Source organism: Vombatus ursinus, unplaced genomic scaffold (assembly GCF_900497805.2).
Source record: "Vombatus ursinus unplaced genomic scaffold, bare-nosed wombat genome assembly UNPS02014784.1, whole genome shotgun sequence".
In the NCBI taxonomy this organism is placed as follows: Eukaryota; Metazoa; Chordata; class Mammalia; order Diprotodontia; family Vombatidae; genus Vombatus; species Vombatus ursinus.
This window is the reverse complement of record NW_020954562.1, coordinates 4,248,823-4,272,408: the sequence shown is the minus strand read 5'-3', so window position 1 is coordinate 4,272,408 and position 23,586 is coordinate 4,248,823. Positions and strand designations below refer to the sequence as shown.

At 40.3% G+C, this 23,586-nt stretch overlaps 1 protein-coding gene across 1 annotated transcript in view; it reads left to right on the top strand.

Moving 5' to 3' along the window:
- FREM3 (FRAS1 related extracellular matrix 3) overlaps window positions 1–23,586 on the top strand; it is a 123,489-nt gene that overhangs the window by 62,160 nt on the left and 37,743 nt on the right. The window contains exon 6 of the mRNA XM_027866815.1: window positions 3,438–3,689. Coding sequence (XP_027722616.1) covers window positions 3,438–3,689 — 252 coding nt within the window. The remainder of the gene's footprint in view (window positions 1–3,437; window positions 3,690–23,586) is intronic.

Below are 23,586 nucleotides of genomic sequence, written 5' to 3'. Positions count from 1 at the left end.
CTTTGGGTTGAAAAGTCTTTCCGTTGTACCATGCTACTAATTTGAATAAATGCTTGTTAATAAATGTTAATGTGTCAGTGAAAGAAATTTAGCCCTCCTTACCTTTACAGATTACATATTTTACCATTCTCCTCTTTTGTTGTCCGCATGTGTATTCCACTTTAAAATTTACATAGTATTTTCTTATAACACTGTGGGGTTAGTTGTGTAAGTATTACTGTAAATTTAGGACTAATAGAAGAAGAAACTTTCCAATAATTAGAGCTATCCCAAAATGGAGTAGGCTTCCTTTGGGGGTCAAGAACATCCACTCAGGAGAGGTCTTCAGGCAAAGGTCACCTGTTGGGCGTAGTGTAAAAAAGGTTCTTTTTTTTCAGGTATACATTATTCTAGGTATCCCCGAGTGCCTTTCAATTCTGAGACTCTCTGCTTCTGAAATAAAGATTCCATTATGCAGGCTACACCAGCTATCTTCAGCCATTCTCCAGTAGCTAATTAATATATTGGTGCTGTTCTTATAGTTGTTCAGTCATTTTCAGTAGTGTTCTACTCTTTGTAACTCCATTTGAGGTTTTCTTAGCAAAGATAATGGAGTGGTTTACCATTTCCGTCTCCAACTTATTTTACAGATGAGGAAACTGAGGCAAACAAGGTTAAGTGACTTGCCCAGGATCAGCTAGTAAGTGTCTAAGGCTGGATTTGAACTCAGGAAAATGGGTCTTCCTGACTCTGGGCCAGGCATTCTATCCACTGCACCACCTAACTGGTACTAGTTGTTATTATTTTAAAAAATAAACAAAGAAGATAACAGAGAAGAGGGGAAATTTTAACTCCTATTACATAAACAAACATATTAAAGAATGATTGGATGATGACCATGGGTTAAATGTACTGAGAAATAGATTTACTGAAGATAGCTATTAGTTACTATAAAGGGAACCTAACTTGGAATTTGCTTTGGCACTTGGCCTTGAGCAGTATCATGTTTGATGGGGATCTTTTTTTCATGTGAAAGCCCTCTGTCAACTAATAAGAGCATTTGATTCCAACATTCTACTTGCTCTGTGAGCAAGGAAAATGAGAAAGTTTATTCTCCACTTTGTAGTCTTCCTCCCCATATCCTGCCCCCACTCCCAGTTCTAAAAGTCCTTTCAAGTCTTCCATTGCTCTCACGTTCTTTATGGTGCCATCAGAAAACCTGGGTGCCTGGCAGGAATCATTTAAAGCTCAGGGTTGCAGAGGTCCTTTGTTCCTTAATCAGGAGGCTGTCAAAACTTAAAGCTCCTTCTCCCCGCTTCCTTCTTTTTTTGTATACTGAGATATGGAAAATCTTACAGAGTAACCAAGCTTTGCCTCTCTGAAGCATGTCACTTAGTCACCCTCTCTGGACATTTTCTCTCTAGCCAATTACCTAACCTTTTAGCAACTTAGCCTGGTTGTGTCTGTGTCCAAGGGTACCAACAAAATGATTGTTTCTGTTACTTCAATCCCAACAGCCAGACTTTCATTACTATCTTCAGCCTAGAAAACTTCCCTATAAATAGAGTTCTTTTGGAAAGGAAACATCATGATAGAGGAGGGTTTCAATAGACTGACCCAGGGGAATTTCTCAAGTTTGGTGAAGGGAAGTTTAGAAGAGGAGTGGGTTTGGGGGAAAAGATAATTTGTAAAATGAGGGGGTTTGCTGAGATTACTTTTAAGGTCTTCTCCAGTTTTAAAGCCTATTAGCCAGTAATTCCTGGGGTCCCTTCCAGCTTTAACATTCCATGATTCTGTTATAAAAAAGTCTATTTGTGGGCCAGAGTGGACTAAGTTGATGACACATCCTTAATCACCAAGTCTTACTCTGGCACTTTTCTGATCTGATGAAGACCTTTGCCATCTTACTGACATACATGGATGCCAGGACTACTATAAGCAATATCATCTCTTAATAGAGGCAAGCAGATTTAGAAATACATTTATGCATGTGTATATAGATCTATCTATACATATAGATGTAAACATAGATAGAGATAGATGGAAACATCTCTGTAAAAGCACAAGTCATTTCCCCTGTTAGAACATGAGCTTCTTGAGGACAGGGACAATTTCACTTTTCTTTTTGTATTCTCAGTCACTGGTATAGTGCCTGACACATAGTAGGCACATAATAAATGTTTGCTGTTTGATTGATTTATTGATACTGAAGAACCTGAGACCAAGAGAGGTGAAGGGAGTTGCCCAAAGGCACACAGCTTATAAATGACAGAGCTGGGATTTGAACCCAGGTCTTCTGACTCTGACACTAGTACATTGTACACTGCATTTTCTTCTTTGGTCTTGTCTGATCTCTTATAGGAGTGGTGTAATAGCTATTATACCTATTACACCAATGCTGAAACTATGATCCTATGATTATCTCAATCTCTTAAGGGGTAAACACTTCAATTAGAGGGACTTCATTTTTGATGACTCTTCTTATGTTTGAACAGACCCCATTCAATGCCTGAAACATGTATCGACTCTAAAGCAAAAAACACCATTTGCTCTTCAACAAAAATAGCAAATGGGGGCAGCAAGAAACTGGGCCTAGGGTCAGGAAGACATGAGTTCAAATTCATCCTCAGTTACTCACTAGCTGTGTGACCCTGGACAAGTCATTTAACTTCTATCTGCCTCAGTTTCCCAAAATTGGGATAATACTACCACCTCCCATCCAGAGGTATTATAAGGGTCACATGAGATAATATCTGGAAAGTGCTTAGCACAGTGCCTGGCATATGTTGTTAAGTTGTCTAGTCATGCCCGACTCTTCATGATATCATTTAAGGGGTTTTCTTGGCAAAGATACTAGCAGAGTTTGCCATTTCCTTCTCCAGGGTTCCCATTTTACAACTGAAGAAACTGAGGGGGAAAAAGGTTAAGTGACTTGCCCCAGGTCACACAGCTAATAAGCACATGAGGCTGGATTTGAACTCAGGTCCTTCTGACTCCAGGCCCAGCACTTGATCCACTGCACAACTGAGGTGCCCCACCTGCTATATAGTATGTGCTTAATAAATTTTTATTTCCTTCTTTTTTTCCTTTTTTATAGAGTTGTGTTAAATGTGGGCTTCCAACTGAATCAGAGTCCATCCTGTATGGTTAGAGAGTTGTTTTAAGGAAAACATAGTGTAAACTGTAAGGTGCTGGGTGAATATGTACTTTTATCATTACCATTACCAATGTTGGTGGAAACCTAGCTTTGAAGACTCGCCCCATCCATCAGAATTAGTTCTAGAACCCTCTTACCTGGAGTATGTAGACTTGCAGGTCACAAACAAACAACCTTCAGGTGTGTTTGCTCTCTCCAGAGCTTTCACTGCTGGAAAACATAATTTACAAAAAAGTCAACTCAACAGTTTGGAATTCCACATCTAACGCATGCTAACCTGTGGTCTTTCTTCCTCATAAAGGAGCTGCTTCAGGTACGATTCCTTCCTCTGTCTTATCTTACTCTGACTACATCTCCCGCCCAGAAGACCACACCAGCATCCTCCATTTTGTTAAGGAAGAAACTGAGAAAAGATGCCGAGTTATCATCATTGACGACTCCCTTTATGAAGAGGAGGAGACCTTCAATGTCACGTTGAGCATGCCAATGGGCGGGCAAGTTGGTACCAGATATCCCAGCACCAAAGTTGTTATCCTGAAGGATGCTGATGATGGTAGGTTTACTGGTGTCTGTCACTTTATCAAGCTCCCTTGGATTGACTGGCTTCCCTGTCATATTAACCCAGGTGGTTAAAGGTAAACTGAGTTCAGGTTTTCATGGTAGTCTAGATTTAGAACTAGAAGAGATATTAGCGGTCATCCCATTTATAGTACAATGAGGAAAACTGGGGCACACAGAGGTTAAATGACTTGTTCAGAATTACACACCAAGTAAATATCTGAGGCAGGATTTGATTTCAGGTCTTCCTGACTCCAAATCCAGCTCTTTATCATTGTTCAGTCATTTTTTTTTCAGTCATGCCCAACTCTTCATGACCACATTTAAGGTTTTCTTGGCAAAGATACTGGAGTGGTTTGCCATTTCCTTCTCCATTCATTTTCCAGATGAGGAAACTGAGTCAAACAGGGTTAAGTGACTTGCCCAGGATCACACAGATAGTAAGTGTCTGAGGCCAGATTTGAACTCATGAAGTTGAGTCTTCCTGACTCCAGGCCAGGGTTCTATGAGCACTGCACCACCTAGCTGCCTCTTATATTGAGATGCTATTTTGCATCTCCGCTGAGGCCACACTTCTGTGCCTCATCAGGATGTGAGGGTGATGCCAGACTCTCAGAGGCTATGCCAACATGGTAGAAGGTCTGGCAGGTCCTGCCAAGCTGGCGAGACCTTGGGTAGGGGTCTAGCAATGAGCTGTGTATCCGTGCCATTCAGGAGCCAGGCTAGATGAATCTGGGAGGATTATTACCAGGACTTGACCCTGAGTAAATGAATTGGGCTCAGGAAGGGCTAGGAACTCACTGAATCCTCCACTAAGGCAGAACGGTCTTTGGACTGAACTCATGGAAAGAGTCACCTACACAGATCTCAGGGTCACGGAAATCACGGGATTCAAATTGAGATCTGAAAGGAGTCTTAGAAGTCATCAAGTCCAAGTCATTCATTTTACAGAAGAGGAAATTGAGGCCCTAAGGGATTCCATGACTTGCCTAAGGTCAAACAATTAACAAATGTCCAAGGTGACAGAGGATTGCACCTGAAGTCAGGAAGACCTGAGTTCAAATCCAGCCTCAGACATATAACATTCACTAGCTGTATGACTCTGGGCAAGTCACTTAACCCCAATTGCCTCAGCAAGAAAATAAATAAATTTTTTTTAAATGAGCTGGAGAAAGAAATGGCAACTCACTCCCATATCTTTGTCAAGAAAACCCCAAATGGGGTCACAAAGAGTTAGACATGACCGAAAATGATTAAATAACAAGATAACAGGATTTCAACACAGGTCTTCCTGACTCCAAATCTAGTACTCTATCCACCATTCCATGTTACTTCCCTATCATATTAATCACAATTGTGATAATGATGATAACTGACATGCATATGGCAATTTAAATTCATTACTTCATTTTATCTTCATGACAACCCTACAAGGTAGGGGCTAGTATTGTCCCCATTTTACCGATGAGGAAACTGGGGCTAAAGTGGGTAACTTCTAGTCCCTCCCAGGACTAGAAGGGTTATTCTGTTATGTGGGCAAAGATTTCCAATTACTTGGGGTCTAAAATGAGTATGATTGGTGGTGCTTCACAACTTTGGGGATCCTTAAATTTGTGAGAGTGGATACTCCTTCCACCAATGCAGAGTGTAACCCCTCTGATTTAGTGGATGGTCTTTCAGAGCTGATATGCACGCGCGCGCGCACACACACACACACACACATACACACACACAGATACACACATGCAAAACCTAGTGTTGAACCTCTCTGAGTTTATCTAGATAGGTCCTGAGATGACAGACACATAGTCTACTCCCAGGCTTATACCAAGTCTTTCCAGCTTGGTAAGACCTACCAGAGTTTGGCCCTTTCTGGCATAAGCCTTCAAGAACCTACGGTCATCTCTCACTCTTCAGTGAGGCATTGGAGTGGAATGTAACACCTAACTTTAATTAAGCTAAGCTTCATACCAATAAAGTATAAAGCCATGCTGTGACTTTGCCATATCAGTAAATCAAGTAGAAGTTGAGAAGTTGACATTCCCCAGCTGGGCCTGGCTAATTTATCACAACCTAGGCTGTTCTATACAATATCCTGTCTCTGGAAAAATTATTGTAATAGCTGAAGGGAAAGAGGCAGATTAAATGTTTCCATTTCCCTCTCTCTCTCTCTCTCTCTCTCTCTCTCTCTCTCTCTCTCTCTCTCTCTCTCTCTGTGTGTGTGTGTGTCTCTTTCTCTCTTTCTCTCTCTCTCTTTCTCACTTTCTCTCTCCCTTATTCTCCTTCCTGACCTCTTCCTCTCATTCTTTCCCTTTCTCTTCCTTCTCCTCCTTCTCCCCTTTCTTTCTCCTCATCATTACCCCTGCCTCTATTTCCCTCTTTCTTTCTCTCTCTTCCTCTCTCTCTTCCATCCTCCCCTTCCAGGGTCTTGTGTAAATCAGCCATGTATCCAAGCTTGACTTTCTAGGCTGCTGACCTATCTTGACTTCATTGCCCTTAGTAATAGAGAACTAGAATGTTCATGTTATAAAGCCATCATTTTACCAAATTGGTTAGAGCAGTTTCACTTCATGGAAAACATCCATCTAAAACATCCACAAAGTGGAGTCCCCTAAACTCCTTCCTTCGTAATTAAGACAGAGATGGATTTTCTGCAGAAAAAAAAGCTCATATCAGTTTTTGGTGAGATTCCCCTTACCCTTGAAGCCTACCTACTATGAATATCAATGAGATAATAGGATGATAGAATGTAAGAGCTGAAAGGCACATGAGAGGACATTTGGTCCAACCCTTTCATTTTATGGATGAGTAAACTAAGGCCCACAGATGCGATATGGTTGGAATTTATTGTCCCTCATCATACCAAACAAGGACCTAGACGGTCTTTGTTAGGCATGTTAGCTTTAAGTTTCCATTCCCATTAAAGCCTTTTTTGTGTGTCTTGAACTCAGTGGTGTGCTGGGAAATGTTTAACTACCGGCCCCCAAAAATGCACCACACTCATTTAATTTTAAACTGAATTATTAACATTTTCTCCATCATTTTCTTAAGTCTAGACAATAAAAAAAAAACAAAGAATCAAGCGTTGATCTGTAGCAGTTGTGATTTCTGAGATATAAATGCTCACACTGAAAATTTAACCATCCCCTATCACAAGAGCCAGTCCACGCTGGCTCCAGCACATCCTTACACGAACCCCTTTTTCACCCATCGAGTGAAGCCTGTAGATCCCTTCTTGGAATAATATTTGTAACTGCAAAAAATAATGTAGGATCACAATGAAACCAACTATATAGAGTTATCAAAATGTTTTTAGAATAGGTTCACTGATCCCAGGTTAAAAATCTCCTGCTTTAGAACAAAGAAACGTTGTATAAAAGGAAAAAGAATTTTGTCTTGTCAAGGGACGCGGAGTTGGCTCAGTGACCACTCCATCACTTGCTGCCTTTGTGGCCTTGGGCAATTCACTTGACCAGTCTAGGGCTCTATTTTCATCTCTGTGAAGTGAATGAGGTTAGAACTAGGCCATCTCTGAAGTGACTGCAAAATCTAACATTCTACGAATTTACGGGTTCCTTACCTGTGATTAGAAACACTGCTCACACTGCTTTTCAAGGTAATGTATTAAAATTATATTTTGTTTCCTCTAGAGTCTGAAAGGAGAATCTGAATGGAACCCGCTGAAATGTAATGACGATTAGCTTGCTGAGAGTTATAGGGATGTCATTCTCTGGCTACCTCCAGAGCCATCCTTGTTTGCTCAGTAGAAAGGGGGACTAAGAGAAGAATTGTCAAAGGGAGGAAACGAGTATCATAAAGCACCTACTATGTACCAGGCACGCCGCTAAGCTCTTTATAATTATCATCTCATTTTATGCTCTCAAAAACTCTGGGAGGAAGGTGCTGTTGTAATCTGCATTTTACAGTTGAAGAAACTGAGGCAAACAGAAGTTAAGTGGCTTGCCTAGGGTCACACAGTTAGTAAGTAAGTGGGAGTAGATTTGAACTCAGGCCTTCATAATAATAATAATAATAATAGCTAACGTTTATATAGCAGTTACTTGTGCCAAGCACTACACTAAGCTCTTTACATTATTATTTCATTTGGTCCTCACAACAGCCCTGGGAGGTAGGTGCTATTACTATCCACATTTTATAGATGAGGAAACTGAGGCAAAGAGTAAATGACTTACCAGGGTCATATAGCTAATAAGTGTCAGTGACCAGATTTGAACTCATCCCTTCTTAACTTTTGTCCCAGCACTTTTTTCCACTGCACCACCTAGCTCCATCTACCTTTGGGAAAGCCAGAATGGAAGAAGGGTGTTGCAATTTTATCATATTGTAAAGTTAAGCACTTTGCCATAAGAAGGGAAAAAATCCTTGTATTAAAATAGACTCAACTAGACATTAACTAATTTGAATGCTTAAGGCTTGCCCTGATCCTAATAGCATCAAAGCAAAAGGATATGACTAATAATTACAGCCATAACTAGTTATTTTTATGTCTGGGACAAGCAGAGGAATTCAAAGGGAAAGGTATGGATGCTGAAGGAGGAAGCATCCCCCAGTTTGCTAGGCTGGTAAAAGACCCAAACAGGACAAGTCAAAGGAAAGAGCTCACCTGGGATCCAAGTAGGGGGGAAAAGAAAGGAAGCATACTCTGAAAAAGTGTTGTCAGCACCCTCTAAATTTTGGCACTCTGGCTAAAAGCCCCAGTCACGCCACCCTAGTTTCAGCTTTGCTAATAGCACATGCTGTAGTTGTCCAATATGGAACTTCCCAGGACTGGTCTCTCCTTCTAGTAACTCCTAATAATGCTTTGCGTGTATCCCTCATACACTTCCATCCTCTTTCAAATTATGTATCCTCCTGTATTTGTCTCATTTTGGACTCTGTCTCATTCATCTAGGCAGAAAAGCAGTATGGTGTACCAAAGAGAGCAAAGGATTTGGAGTCAAGGCAAGGACCTGCCTTCAGATCCTTGCTCTGCTGCTTCTTTCTGTGGGACTTTGGACAATCATCTCATTTTTCTGGGCTTCCGTTTCCTCATCTGTCAAATGGGGAGGCTCAGAGTGCTGGACCTTCAACGCCCTTTCTGGTGTCACAGGACAAAATGTTAGGGACCTTAGAACCCCTGAGCCTGGCAGGGAGGGGTTCTGGTCCGATCACTGCCACCATCTACTGGTGTCAAGGCTTCTAAAGTCCCTTCCTCCAAATATCCTGAGGTTATGGTGGAACTATTATAATGTGGTTTAATTTTTTAAAGGTTTAGGAAACATCTATTAGCAGGACACCATGCTTGGTGCTGGAGGCCCAAAGATAGATATGGCACAGTCTTTTCTCTCAGAGACCTGTCCATCTAATGGATGAGTGGGAGGGGGGAGGGGAGGGCGGGAGCAGAAACATGTACACACATAATATACTTTATCATTACCATTACGACGTTGGTGGAAAACCAGGTGGAAAACCTCCCTTGTAGCAAGGATTTAAATAGAAAAAGAAAATAAAACCAAAAAAAGCACTTCAGCAGAACTAACCAACCTATCTACCATGTCTGACAGTTGATACGCCTTACCCATAGATTCCCACTTCTGCACTGAAGAGAGGGAAGAGTTGTATTTTCTCAACACTTCCCTGGGGCCATGCTTGGTTATTTTAATGACACAGTGCCCAGTTTATTCTTTGTTTTCTTGTCGTCATTGTCTTCCTGATTCTACTTACTCCATGTGGCCTCGGTTCATATAAGCCAGGGTGGGGAACCTGCAGCCTCGAGGCCTCATGTGGCCTTCTAGGTCCTCAAGTGTGGCCCTTTGACTAAATCCAAACTTCACGGCACAAATCCCCTTAAAAAAAGGATTTATTAATAAAACTTGGACTTGGTCTAAAGGGCGCACCTGAGGACCTAAAAGGGCGCACCTGAGGACCTAGAAGGCCACATGTGACCTCAAGGCCGCACATTCCGCACCCCTGAAGTGTTTCCATGCTCCTCTGAATTCTTCATAGTGCCCATTTCTTACAGTCTCAGTCATTTTCCATTATACTTACGTACCACAATTTGTTTAGCCACCGCCCAATCAGTACAAACTAACTTTGGCCCCCTTTATTCCTCCCCTCTCCCTCCCTTCATGACTAATTAACATGGGTCAACTCTTCCCTTCCCTGACCATGCTTTGAGGAAAGCTCTGCTCTACGCTTTCAACCCTAATTGAAAACAATCTCTTCTCATTTCTCATAGCACTTTGTCATCGTCATCATCTTCAACATCATAGCTGACACTTATATAGCACCTACTATATGCAAAGTACTGTGCTTAACACTTTACAAATATTATCTCATATAAGCCTCATAACAACTCCTGGGAAAGAGATGTTCTTATTAACCCCATTTTACAGTTGAAAAAACTGAGGCAAATAGAGATTAAGTGACTTACCCAGGGTCACACAGCTAGTAATTGTCTGAGACCAGATTTGAACTAAGGTCTTCCCGATTTCAACTTAACACTCGATCCACGGAACTGCCTAGCTGTGTCTAAATTGCTCTCTTATGTGAGTCCTAATTTCCCCTGAATCATTGTTATCTATGTATGTCTCCCTCTTCTCCCTGCCCCTGATTAAATCAAAGCTCCCTGAGACAAAGGACTATGCCATATCCATCTTTGTGTCCCCGGTGCTTAGCATGGTGTGCTGTGAATGAGACACCTCCTTAAACCTTTTTTTTTTTTAATTAAGCCACATTATAATATATCCTGCCGTAAACCTTAAGATAACTGGAGAAGGCAGTTCTCAAGACTGCCTCACAAAAGTATTGAAAAGAGCAACCAAAGCAAGAAGTTAAATTTTTCTGGGTTGGAAAGAGTCCTGAGCTTCTTCCCCAGTGAAGTCTTTCCAAGACTTTTCTTGACATTCTTTGATTCAATGCAGCCCAAATGCAGGAGCCAAAAGATTCCCAGAAAATTACAGAAGCAGCCATAAGTTGTCCTGTGGACACAAAGCAAAGCCAAGCAGGTAACTCCAGGGGCCCTGATAGAGATTATTAGCCCGGGAAAGACCTTTCCTCAAAGAATGGGAGGAGATTTCCAACTGTCATAGATTATAATAGACAAGACAGTATTGATTAAATACTGTGCCAAGGGCTCATTAATCATCCAGGCCATAATATATCTAGAAGACCAAGGTAATCCGGGAAGATTAAACAAGAAAGGAGACGGGAAGTGAGGAGCTTGACAATGACAAATGAAAGACAATTCTTGAACCAATCCAAAAATCGCAGACGAGATTAACTTTGGGATAACTAAGCCCAATGTCTTATGAATAGTTTACAGCAGTGGGTAGCAATTTAATACTCTCAATACCTGCATTGGGAATGCTTTCCTCCTTTAAGGACAAGAAGGGGTGGGGATTCCAAGGAACCTGGCTGCAAGTCCAATATCACAAGTCAAAGATGAGAACCCAGGAACCAGAGGATCATAGTACTGTAGATTTACAGATGAAAAAATATCAAGTTCAACCCTTTTATTTTGCAAATGAGGGAACTGAGGCACAGAAAGGTGCCTTGGACAAGTCTCTCAGCTTGAAGGTCCTCATCTATAAAATAGGGATAAAAATCACTGCAGCACTTAACTCACAGGGTTGTTGTGGGGATCAAATGAGATAATGCACGTAAAGTGTTTCTTGCTCACCTCAAAATGCCATGTCAATGTCAGTTATGATTATGAGAGAGGCACAAAACAAAGGGCTGAGTGGAATATGCAAGTGGTGTCAAGTGGTACTAGAAACAATTTCTAGTGAAATTCCACAGCAGCTTATAGACTTTTGTCTTTTCTCTATCTCTCTTGTTTTTTCTTATTCTCAACACACACACACACACACCTACTTCTCTCTCTCTCTCTCTCTCTCTCTCCCCTTTCCTTTTCTCTCTCCCTCTTTCCCCCCTTCATTTTCCTCCCCACTCTGTCTCTGTATATCTCTATTTCTCTCTCTCCTCTCTCTTCTCTTTCTTCCCCCTCCTCTTTCTTCCTCCTCTCTCTTTCTTCCCCTTCCTTTCTCTTTTCCCTTTCTCCCTTCCTCTTCCTTCTCCTCTTTTCCCTCCCCCCTCTGCCTGTTTTTGTCTCTCTATCCCTCTCTATTTCTCTCCATTTCCATCTCCCTGTCTCTTAGCTGTCTGCCTGTCTCTCTCTCCCCTTTGCTCCTGGCCTATTCCCTTTTGTATTTCTTTGTGTCATAGGTCTACCAGGTTGTCTTGTCTAATCCCTCTGGTCATCCTCAGGACCAAAAAAGTTCCTGCCCCCTGGGAGAGAGTCTCAACTCTTTCTGTGGTTTTGAAACATTATTGAATAGAAAGAAAGAAAAAAAAAAACAAGGTTTGACTAATAGAAATTTACACTTCAATACTTTAGGGGAGAGATCCAAGATCTTAGCAGGGTAGAACAACCCTGATTTATCCTGAAGAAAAGAAGTCTGAAGGAGACTCAATAATCGGGATCCATGTTCTTCAGTCTTCCTTTTGTGGTTCAATTCAAAAGCATTTATCTCTGTCCCCCATTAATATGGAGAGAAGCAGTGTATGGTACAGAGCAAAAAAATACTCACTCTGGAGTCAACAAACCTGAAATCGAATCCTGCCTCTGAAACTCAATTCATATGTGACCTTGGACAAGTCACTTCCTTCTCTGGACCTCAGTTTTCTGATCTGTAAAAAGAAAGGGTTAAACTAGAGTCTCTCAATCAATCAATCAGCATTTGTCATGCTGATTTATGTAAGTAAACTTTACATCCTTGCTGTGTCCTAGGCAATGTGCTAATTTCTGGGACACAAAAATAAAAACCACACAGCCCCTACCTTCAAAGAGTATTCATTTTGCTCAAGGTGGAGGTGTGAGTAGGGAAGTACAGAGTTAAGTAAACTGAAATATACATAAAATAAAGTATGAAGTAGAACACTAACAGCTAAGGGCTATAGTTGTATTATTTCAGCCATGTCCCCATTTGGGGTCTTATTGGCAAAGATACCAGAGTGGTTTGCCATTTCCTTCTCCAGCTCATTTTACAGATGAGTAAACTGAAGCAAACAGAATTAAGTGACTTGCCCAGGGTCACACAGTAAATGTATGAGGTCAGATTTGAACTCAGGTTCTCCTGACTCCAGGGCCAGGCAAGGTGTAATACAAGAGTTGGTATTTGAGTTGAGCTTCAGAAGAAGATAAGGATTCCAAAAGTGGGGCGTGAAGAAGGGGAAAAATTCAGGGACAGGGGGATGACAGTGTGCAAAGTTGTTGGGGTAGAAGATGGTCTGTCATGGATGGGGAACATCAAGAAATTTGGCTGGGAGGTAGATTGGGATGGGGAGAACAAGTAGATAGTGTAAAATCTGAAAAGAAAGGGTTAGTAGAAGAAAGCCAGGCCTGGTGGAACATGCCTATAATCCCTGCTGCTAGAAGAGGATGAAGCTGGTGGACTGCTTGAGTTTGGGAGTTCTGAGCCACCATGGGGCTAAAGCCAATCAAGTGTTCATACAAAGTCTTCTACCTCTGCCCAGTGTGGCACCATCAGACTGCCAAAGGAGACACAAACCAGCTTAAGTTGGAAATAGTGTGGGTCAAAGATTTTCTGTCTATCGTCTGTGATCAGCCCATGAGTAGCACTGTACTTAAAGCCTGGGTAAGATATAGAGACCCAGTCTTAAAAAATTGGGGGAGGGGGTTAATAGGGTATTCAGGAGGACTAGAACCTGTTGTGTGAGGGCTCACCCTTTTCAGGGCTGAAATCCACCTTTGGTGTCCACCTGCCACCCAACTCTCACCTGAAACTCCAAGAAGCTGTAGCATATGCAGCAACCACACCCCCATAATACCATCTTGGCAGAAGGGCTAAACCAGATTGAGGGCAACCAAAAGACCTCAAACCCATTGGTGAGTTAGGGGGGTGTTTACCCCAAGCATGTGAAGACTTTCCTGATAGAATGGGCAGATGGGAACAATTTGTTCCAATAGTTATGAGGGTGGCTTAGAGCTTGGTCAGACATCAAGCATGCCAAGATCACCACTGCATCCCAGGCCATCGCCAGTCATCTTGACTTTTGCCCTGGCACTGGACTTCGATGACCAGAAGAGAGAGGGAGGCAGACAACTTTGTGCAGCTGTACCTCAGTTATATCCAGTTCATGCATGAGTCAAGACATCACCCGTGATGTCATTGGTCCTCTTCAAAAATGAAGAATGAACAATACAACCACAACCCTCAAGATTCTTTCTAAATCCTTCTTTTTTGACTGAGCTTACTCTCAAATCAGGATTGCTTCCCTGGAACACAGCCTCTCCACACCTCCATACAAAGCCAGTAGTGAGAAGCTATTCTATTAGAGGATCATAGAGGCTCAACATGACCACAAGAACAGTTTATCAGGCATTCACCTGCCATGGGAGCCATAACTAGGCCTAAACACCTGGAACTTGGTTTCAAGATGCTGAATTTTGGGGATGCCAAATTTAGAAGGCACTGACATCAACCGCAACCCTCCAGAAACATAGAAACAATAGAGCTTACTATCTAGTTAGACAGAATAATTATTTCAAATAGGAAGCATCCATCAAGGATCAATGAATTAATCAGTAAGTATTTATTAAGTGCCTACTATGTGCCATGCAATGTGCTAAGCCTTGGGGATACAAAAGAAAAAAAAGACAATCCCTACTGTCAAGGAGCTTACAATCTAATGAGATTATTATCTTCCTCATTTTGCATATACAGTAATTGAGGTTTAGAGCAGTTAAATCACTTGACCATGGTCACACAAGTAGAGAGTATAAATAAAAATAAAATAAAATATAAAAAAGAGAGCCAGTAATGCTATAGCAGATAGAAAGCTGACCTTGGAGCCAGGAAAAGCTAAGTTCAAATCTTGCTTCTAACAGATACTAATTATGTAACCCTATTACAAGTCACTTAACTGCTTCATGCTATCATGCTATAAATTATGGAGAAGGTGCTGACTTGCATTGGTAGGGGGCTTTACTCAACCAGGAGTTCTCTATACTTATGAAATCACAAGTCCAGTACCTATTCCTATCCCTAAAATGAAATAGAATTCTACCAGATGGTAAGCTAGGATGAATTTTTTCCCTTTTCTTAGAAGTGACCTTGCCAGCAGCAGCCTCATTCCAGTGTTCCAGAGTCTTTGTCCTGCCCCACCCCTCCCCCTAACTGAGGACACATTTACCCTGGCCTTGGTTTACAACATTTAACTCAAGTATAAAAAGTTCCTAGTTAGAATTCATCACTCCAACCAAGCTCATGTTGCATAAGTGGGCCCCTGCCTAGAGTGCCTGGTCCCAAAGATGCTGGAATCATTCTTGAAGTGGGGTAGGTATCATTCCTCCTCTGTGCTCACTCTCTACCCTCACCTCTCCCCACTTTTAGTCCCTTCCCATTTGCTTGTAACCTCAAACTGACTATCTTGCTAAGGATTCTTCAGGGCAGCTCCCTATCACCTTCCACCAAAGGAGATAGAATGAACCATAAACTTCAAATATTTGAGGGAGCCAAGTTCTGTTATCATTACTGTTAGATGTTGTTTTGTTTTGTTTTGTTTTCCAAAGGATAGTTAAGTAGACAAAACACCAAATTTGGAAACAAAGAACATGGGGGTCCGAATCCTAGTTATTCTTTGTTTAGACCAGGCTAGACTCAAGTTAGAATGGTGGTTCAGGTTTGGGATTAGAATAAAATAAAATTCATAAACCTGCTATCCTTTAACCAAATGAAATCTACTTAACAATAGAATGGAAAGGATATTCATCAACCACATGGCATTGATTCTCTTGGTCATAGCTCCCTTGCTCCACATATGCCATGGTGCCTCACCTGGTCAGAAGCATGAGTCCAGCCTGAGGAACTTTTGACTCACCATGAGCTGGCTTTTATACTTAGACAACCAGGAAGCTATGTCAACAGTCCAAGCTTTAGACCAATTAAGTCTCAAGGACAGTTTCATTTTCTTTTAGGGAAAAACTAGCCCTATGTGTCAGAGTCCTTAATAGATGGTTCTCCAGCCACATACTTCTTACTACCTTGGATACTCTCCAGTTTTCTCATCCATAAAATGAGAGGCTTATATGTAATTATTTCTAAGATCCATTCAGATTTTATATCCTTTATGTGCAAAATAACAGGACAGAGATAGGAATAAGGACTGGACTTGGGATTTCACTGGTATAGAGAACTGCCAGCTGAAGAAACTCCCTCCACTAATGCAGATATCTTCTCTGCAAGTTAGAGATTCAGAGAGCTGCCAAGAGCCCTGAGAAGTTAAGTGGCTTATCAATGTGTGCAAAGGCAGGATTTGAATTATATTGTAGCTGAAACAATCTAGGTGGGACATTAAGAAGAACTTCCCAATGGGCAGGATTTTGCTATATTTGAATGCATTGCTAAAGAAGGTTATAATCTTCTCAGAAAACTTTTAAGAATAGTGTACAAAAAATACAGATGTATATAAATATATATACACATATTTCTGGGTAGTTTTATTATATTCTATTCAAGCTTTTTCATTTCTATAATTGTGGAAACTGAGGTCCAGAAAGCTTATGTTTCTTCACAAAGGTCACACAGTTGGTGATAGAACTAATATTCTATCCACTATGTTTTGGGAATTTAATTAATATCAGCAAGGACTTTAGTTCTACTTTTAAAGTAACTCTAGGCTCTGACATATGAAAACTGTCGATTTCTGATAACTGGATAAGCTTTTCATTCTCAGGATTCAAAAGAAGCTAGCACCCATTTGTGTCTGACCTCATCATTAGGTAAAAGGGCTATAAGTCTTGTTAATTAAATGTTTAATTAAAAACTTAAACGTAAACATCAACTAAAACTGCTTTTCAACTATTTACATTTAGATTCATTTCAGCACAAATATAACAATGTTTCATTTACTCCCTCTAAGTTCCTACAAGAGTTGTTTTTTAATTAGCTTTATTGGTACCTTTTGTTTTTATATCACAATAATTTCTGAAAATACCCTTCCCTTCTTGCCACCATGCCCCTTATCTCTTAGAACAAAGGAAAAGAGTTCATCAAAAAAAATACCTGATTCACAGTGTTTGTAGCATTCTGCCCTAGCAATACACCACTTTTCTATTGAGATGAGAAAGCAGTAATCCATTATCTGTTCTCCAAAATCATTACTGTTATTTCAGGTACTCAGAGTTCAGCTTCCTTTCAGAAAGATTTTCATTTACATTATTTTAGTCACTGTATATATTGTCCTTCTGTTCCTATTTAATCCTGTACCAGTTCATATAAATCTTCCCATGTTTCTTTGAATTTATCATATTCATCATTCTTTAGCATCTATCATCTTCTGTTCCATTCATATGCCACACTTTGGCCATTCTCTTTTCTATCATTGGGATTTGGGGCCTCTCTTATGGATATAGTTAGGGTATACTTCATTCTGGTCCTTTTCTTTTTTTACTTTTCATCATTTCATAAAGTTTTTTTTTCAGATTTCTTTCCATTCATCCCATTTGTCTATCTTATTTGTACATTTGTTCTTGTTCAGTCTTTTCAGTCACATCCAACTATTTGGTTTTTTAAAATTTATTTATTTATTTTAAGATTTCAACATTCACTTGCATAAGATTTTGAGTTCCAAATTTTCTTCCATGTCTCCGCCATCCCACTTCAAGACGGCACACAATCTGACATAGGCTCTACATATACATTCATATTGAAACTATTTTCATATTAGCCATGCTGTAAAGAAGAATTAGAACCAATGGGAGAAACTACAAGAAAGAAGAAACAAAAAAAAAAGATATCAAATAATGTGCCTCTATCTGCATTCAGACTCCACGGTTCTTTTTCTGAACGTGGATAGCATTTTCCATCATGACACTTTTGGAGTTGTCTTGGATCCTTACATTGCTGAGAAGAGTTAAGTCTATCAAAATTAGTCATCACACAATGTGGCTGTTGCTGTGTACAACATTGTCCTGGTTCTCCTCACTTCACTCAGTATCAGTCCATACAAGTCTTTCCAGGTTTTTCTGAAGTCTGCATCCTCATCATTTCTTATAGCACAATAGTATTGCATTACATTCATATACCACAACTTGTTCATATCCAATTATTTGTGACCCCATTTGGGGTTTTCTTTGAAAAGATGCTAGAGTGGTTTGCCATTTCCTTCTCCAGCTCATTTTACAGTTGAGGAAACTGAGGCAAACAGGGTTAAGTGACTTACCCAGGGTCACACAGCTAGGAAGTTTCTGAGGCCAAATTTGAACTCAAGAAGATGAGTCTTCCTGACTCCAGGCCCAGCACTCTATTCACTATACCACCTAGCTGCCATGGTATTCCATTATATAACTATGCCATAGTTGAATTTTACTATTTGACATTTAGGCTGCTTTGAGTTTTTTGTAGTTACATATGACGCTGCTATAAAATCTTTGAATAGGGAGCTCTTTTTTTTGTTCATTTTTATTATACTATCAGAGTATTATTTCCAAAAATATAATTATTGGGCCAAAGGTCATGATTGTGTTTGGGACTTTTACTGCATATTGTGTGCCTATTGTTGAAAACCATTCTAGAATTACAATTCCGTGACTAATGATTGAGTGTACCTGTTTCTCCACAATCCCACCAATGTTGAGTTTGGAGTACACAGTAAACACTGTATAACTGTTTGCTATTATTATTTTTAGTTACTTTTAAAGAACTGAAAGTCTTTTCAAGAATTTTTAAGGCAAAACTGTAATTCCACAAAGTAGTAACACTATTTAAGCAAGTAAATCTCTTGCAGAATACACGTTTATGCACATAAGCTAAAAGGCAGAGAGCTGAAGAAAGTGCCAAGCCTTTGATAGAGGCTCTTTCTAGGTATTCAAACAATGAAGGTTTTGTAAAATGGATCCTCAATCCTCTTTGAAGGACTGTGGGTTCCATATCATTGTCCTGTTCTTTGTGGGAGCATGATCTCTGCGTGTATGGGATAGAACAAAGAATCCAGTTGTTCATGAGTGAACTTTGAAGACAGAGATGCAAGCATCCTGCTGCTTCACAGCCAAGTGAAAATCTCAAAGAAAAGAGATTGCTGTCTGTGCCATGACAAAGTCCCAAATAATAAATAATAAAATAAAATACATAAGCATAATATTTATTTTATTTTATTTTTATTTATAAAAAAATAAAAAAGAATCCCAAAAAGCAAAAGAGCATAAGGAATCCATCCAAGTAAATACTCTCAAATAGGAAAAGCCTATCCAAAAAAAATTGAATAAGCTTTTAATTTAGTGATGTGTTGATAGAATATCAAGTCCTTCAGTAAAGATTATCAGACACTGGGTAAGTGGAGGAAGGGGAACAGAGGCTCTGTATCTGGAGTTTTGTAGTTAAGTGGGCCATAGTTAAACTGATAGTTCCTTTATTGGCAATACATGAAAGGCTAAGGAAGGAAGAGAAGAGAACAATGTCAAATGGCTTCCTTTGTGATCATCGTTCTCTTTATTAATCTGGTGCATTTCCAGATAGACTGCTTCCATTGCATTTCTCCCCCCACTCTATCCCTTTTTTGGCTCCATGTATAGATTCCAAATAATAACGTTACCTCAGTAAATTGTGATGGCTACTGAGACAGCCATTATGGGGCAAGTTTCAATCATGACATTTACCACGTCCCATTAATGGAGGGGAAGGATATAAGAGATAAGCTTTCAGGGCCTGACAGAAAATGGTTTGCTTTGGCCCAGGGACCAGGTATAAATCAGGAAGTTATAATCTTATCCAAGGCCTCTGTCCAAAGAAGTATGATGGTCTGGGCTTTGGGGAAATGAGTTGGAATTAATCTATTGAGGCTGTCAGAGAGAGTCAAGTGCTCAGGGTACTGGAAAGTTAAGTGATTTGTCCATGTTCATATAGTTAGTGTGTCTCAAAAATAAGACTTAATCTCAGGTCTGATCTTCATGAGTGGAGAGAGTTTAGGCAAGGAGAGTTCCTCATTCAAATAAAACCACAAGGTTTGCACCCAACAAGGTAAATCAGAATGATAAGGATGGGAGAAGGTGGGAGAAGGGATGAAGTTTCATGTGAGCTAGGGAGAAGAGTGTCAAGAAGGAAAGAATATTCAAAAATGTCAAATATAGAAATCTGGGAAGCAAAAGAGGGGAATTGCAGAAGTTTAAGTCTAGTGGGGGCAGCTAGATAGCACAGTGGAGAGAGTGCTAGGCCCGAAGTCAGGAAGACTCACCTTCTTGAGTTCAAATCTGGCCTCAGGCACTTACTAGCTGTATGACCCTGGGCAAGTCACTTAACCTTGTAGGCCTCAGTTTTCTCATCTGTAAAATGAGCTAGAGAAGGAAATGGCAACCACTCCAGTATCTTTGACAAGAAAAATCCAAATGGGGTCACAAAGAGTCAAGCATGACTGAAACCACTGAATAACAAAAAACCAAAGGATCTCTTCTGGTAGGTATGTATAGTCGGGAAATCTTTAAGAAAAAGACAGATTTCTGTCCTGCTAAGAGGTTTCATGCAGTGCTGAAAGAGTTCAGTACAAACTAGATCAGGGGTGTCAAACTCAAACAGAAATGAGGTCACCAAACTATGTATGTGGATCTCTGCAAGTCATGTAGTGACTTTGCAAACCACATATTAATATTATCTATGTTTTATTGTATTTCTATTTATTTTTTTAAGTATTTCCCAGTTATACTTTCATCTAGTTCGGGCAACATTCAGGACTATGTTGGGTCCATGTATGTTGTCACCTAAACTACTTGGCTTTTCTTCATCACTCTTATTTTTGGTTTTCTTGGGGCACTGATGACTTCAGGGTTGTGAAGGCGGTAGAATAAAAACTGTACAGACAGTCCGATTCTGATGATAAAGCATAAGACCTACTTTCATTATGGTGGAGTAAAAGGGACATTGACCCTGGAGTCAGAGGACATTGAGTCAAAATTTCAACTCTGCTCCTGCTACTTGTGAGACTTCAGGCAAGTTACTTCCCTTGGTTTCTTCACTGATACCTTGATAAAGAAGAGGTTGAACTAGATGTTTCTTGGTTATTAGTAAAGGGGGTTGGGAGGGGGAAGAAGGAAGAACATAGGGGAAGGACTGGCCAGTGAGGAGCCCAGAGGCGAGAGCATTTGTTTGCCAAAGTTCTATGATCTCTATATAAGAAGTACCGTGTTATAGAGTGAATGGTCCAAAAGACCTGGGTTCAAGTCCTTACTTTGACATATATTGGCTGTGTGACTCTGGGCAAGAGATTCTTAATCTCTCAGTCCTCCAGGTAAATATGAAAGACCGCAAATTGCAAAACAGGTGTCAAATTGCATCAGTGGAAGGAAGTTCCTCACCGGAACTCTACCAAAGAAATCAGTTTGGGCCCAAAGGTAAGAAAAATCTCTAAATTGGAGGATTTGTCCATGCACGGGAAGCTAGTAATATCACCGCAGAACAAATGATCGTAAAGATAGAGCGGGAAGGAATCTTAAAGGTCATCTGGTCCAACTCCCTTATTTTACAGAGCTGTTATTGTTGTTCAGTCATATCTGATTTTTTGTGACCCCAGTTGGAGTTTTCTTGGCAAAGACACTGGAGTGGTTCGCCATTTCCTTCTCCAGCTCATTTCACAGCTGAGGAAACTGAGGCAAACAAGGTTAAGTGACTTGCTCAGGGTAACACAACTAGTAAAGGTCTGAGGCTGGATTTGAACTCAGGTCTTCCTGACTCCCGGTCCAGCACTTTATCAGCGGATATCAGCACCACCTAGCTACCCCATTTTATAGAGCTATAGAAGAGAAATTATTTTCCCAAGATGACATCAGTAGTAAATGGAAGAAGTGAGATTTGAACCCAGGCTCCCAGCTTCTAATTCCAATGCTCTTTCCATTACACTAAATTGCCTGTAAGTAGATCTTTGTGTCTTCGAGTGTCTTGCTTCTCCCAAGAACTTAGCTTCTGGTGTGTTGACTGCTCATCAACATGAGAGGCCAGAACAGGGATATTAGTCTTCCGTTCCTTACAAGCTTGGCTCTACCATGTGGCCCAGCTGCATTTCTCTAGTTTGCACCTTAAAAAATTAATTAGGTTTCAGATAAGCTCATACATTTGGAGATATAATAAATAAATAAGATATAATAAATAAAACTCAACATTTGGAGATATAAGTAAGGCCTATCTTGTTCTGTTGTTCACAAGCCACTTCACGGCTTATGGACTAAAGGCTTTTATCAACATTAGAGGGCTCAGACCAAAAACATTCACTGGTGTGGCCATTTGTGGCATTACAGTCTCTTTCACTTCATAGACTTGATCATTAAATAACTCATTGACCTTTCTATAGTGCTTTAAAGTTTGCAAAGTGATTTACATTAATTTCCTCAGTTGAGCTCATAACAATACTGTGAAATTGGTGCTCTAAGTATCCTTATCCCCATTTCACAGATGAGGAAGCTGAGGCTTGGGGGGAGGGGGAAGAGGATTGACCAATGAGAAGCTCAGAACTGAGAACGTTTGCTTGCCAAGCTAGGATCTCTGTATGAGTGACACCCTGTTGTAGTGAATAGTCAAAAAGACCTGTGTTCAAGTTCTGACTCTGATATATATACTGGCTGTGACTTGCCCTGGATCAAACACCCAGTAAATATCTGAGGCAGGATTTGAACTCAGGTCTTCCTGACTGGGGCAGCTAGGTTGGACAATAGATAGAGTGCTGGGCCTGTGTCACTTACTCTGTTTTCCTCAGTTTCCTTACCTGTAAAATGAGCTGGAGGAGGAAATAGCAAACCACTCTAGTATCTTTGCCAAGAAGACCCCATCTTTAAGTGACTTGTCACAAACTATACAAGTGAAGAAATGGTAACACAAGATGAACTCAGGTCATCTGATTCTAATTCCAGTTCTCTTCCCACTATACCACAATTCAAAAGCAACCATTGCTTAAATGAATGGAAGAGCATGGAGAAAGAAAAGAACATGGGATATGGGACCAAGGCTACGTACAGTACTATAACAAATGTCTGAGGCAGGAATTGAACCCAGATCTTCCTGATGCCAAGCCCAGTATTCTATCCACTATGCCACACTGCCTCTTATTTGGACCTATGGACCAAAGAGTAGATCAAGAATTTACTCAAAAGAACAATGAAACAGAACACCAGGCAATTATAATGACCAAACGTTGTTCCTTAATAAAGAATAAAGAATGTAAGCTCCTTGAGGACAAGGACTGTTTTTCTTTTTGCTTATATTTGTGTCACCAGCACTTAGGACAGTGCCTAGCACATAGTAAGTGCTTAATAAATGCATGTTGACTTGACTTAAAGAAACAAAACTGAACATTATGTACAATCCATAATGTTGACCAAACTTGGCTCTGGAGAAGAGTTGAGAAAATGCAACTATCTCCCTTCTTTGAAGAGGTGGGGAGCTGTGGGAATGAGCTACTGCATATTCTATGAGGCAGGGTTGATATGTTGATTGGTTATGCCAAATGCCTTTCTTACTTCTTTTTAAAATATTTGTGAAAAGGGAAGGGGGGGAAGAATATATTCAAATATGAAAATAATGTAAAAACATAAGATATCATTAAAAATAAAAATTTCCCCCCAAAATAGAAAAGCACAGAATAGCAATGCCCTTCTCCCCACACCAGATCTTGTGCTCCCCACTGCCCTTTCACCCATAGTTTGACTTTCATGATAACTGGTACAGATATCAAGCTTCACCTTCCTCCAGATGACTGATGAAGAAGCTATCCATCTCCAGAGAGAGATGATAGATTCGACATACAGAATGAGACACAAATGTTTGAGGACATGGTCAATTTAGGAATTTGTTTTGCTTTACCAGGCATATTTTTACAAGGGTTTTCTTTTT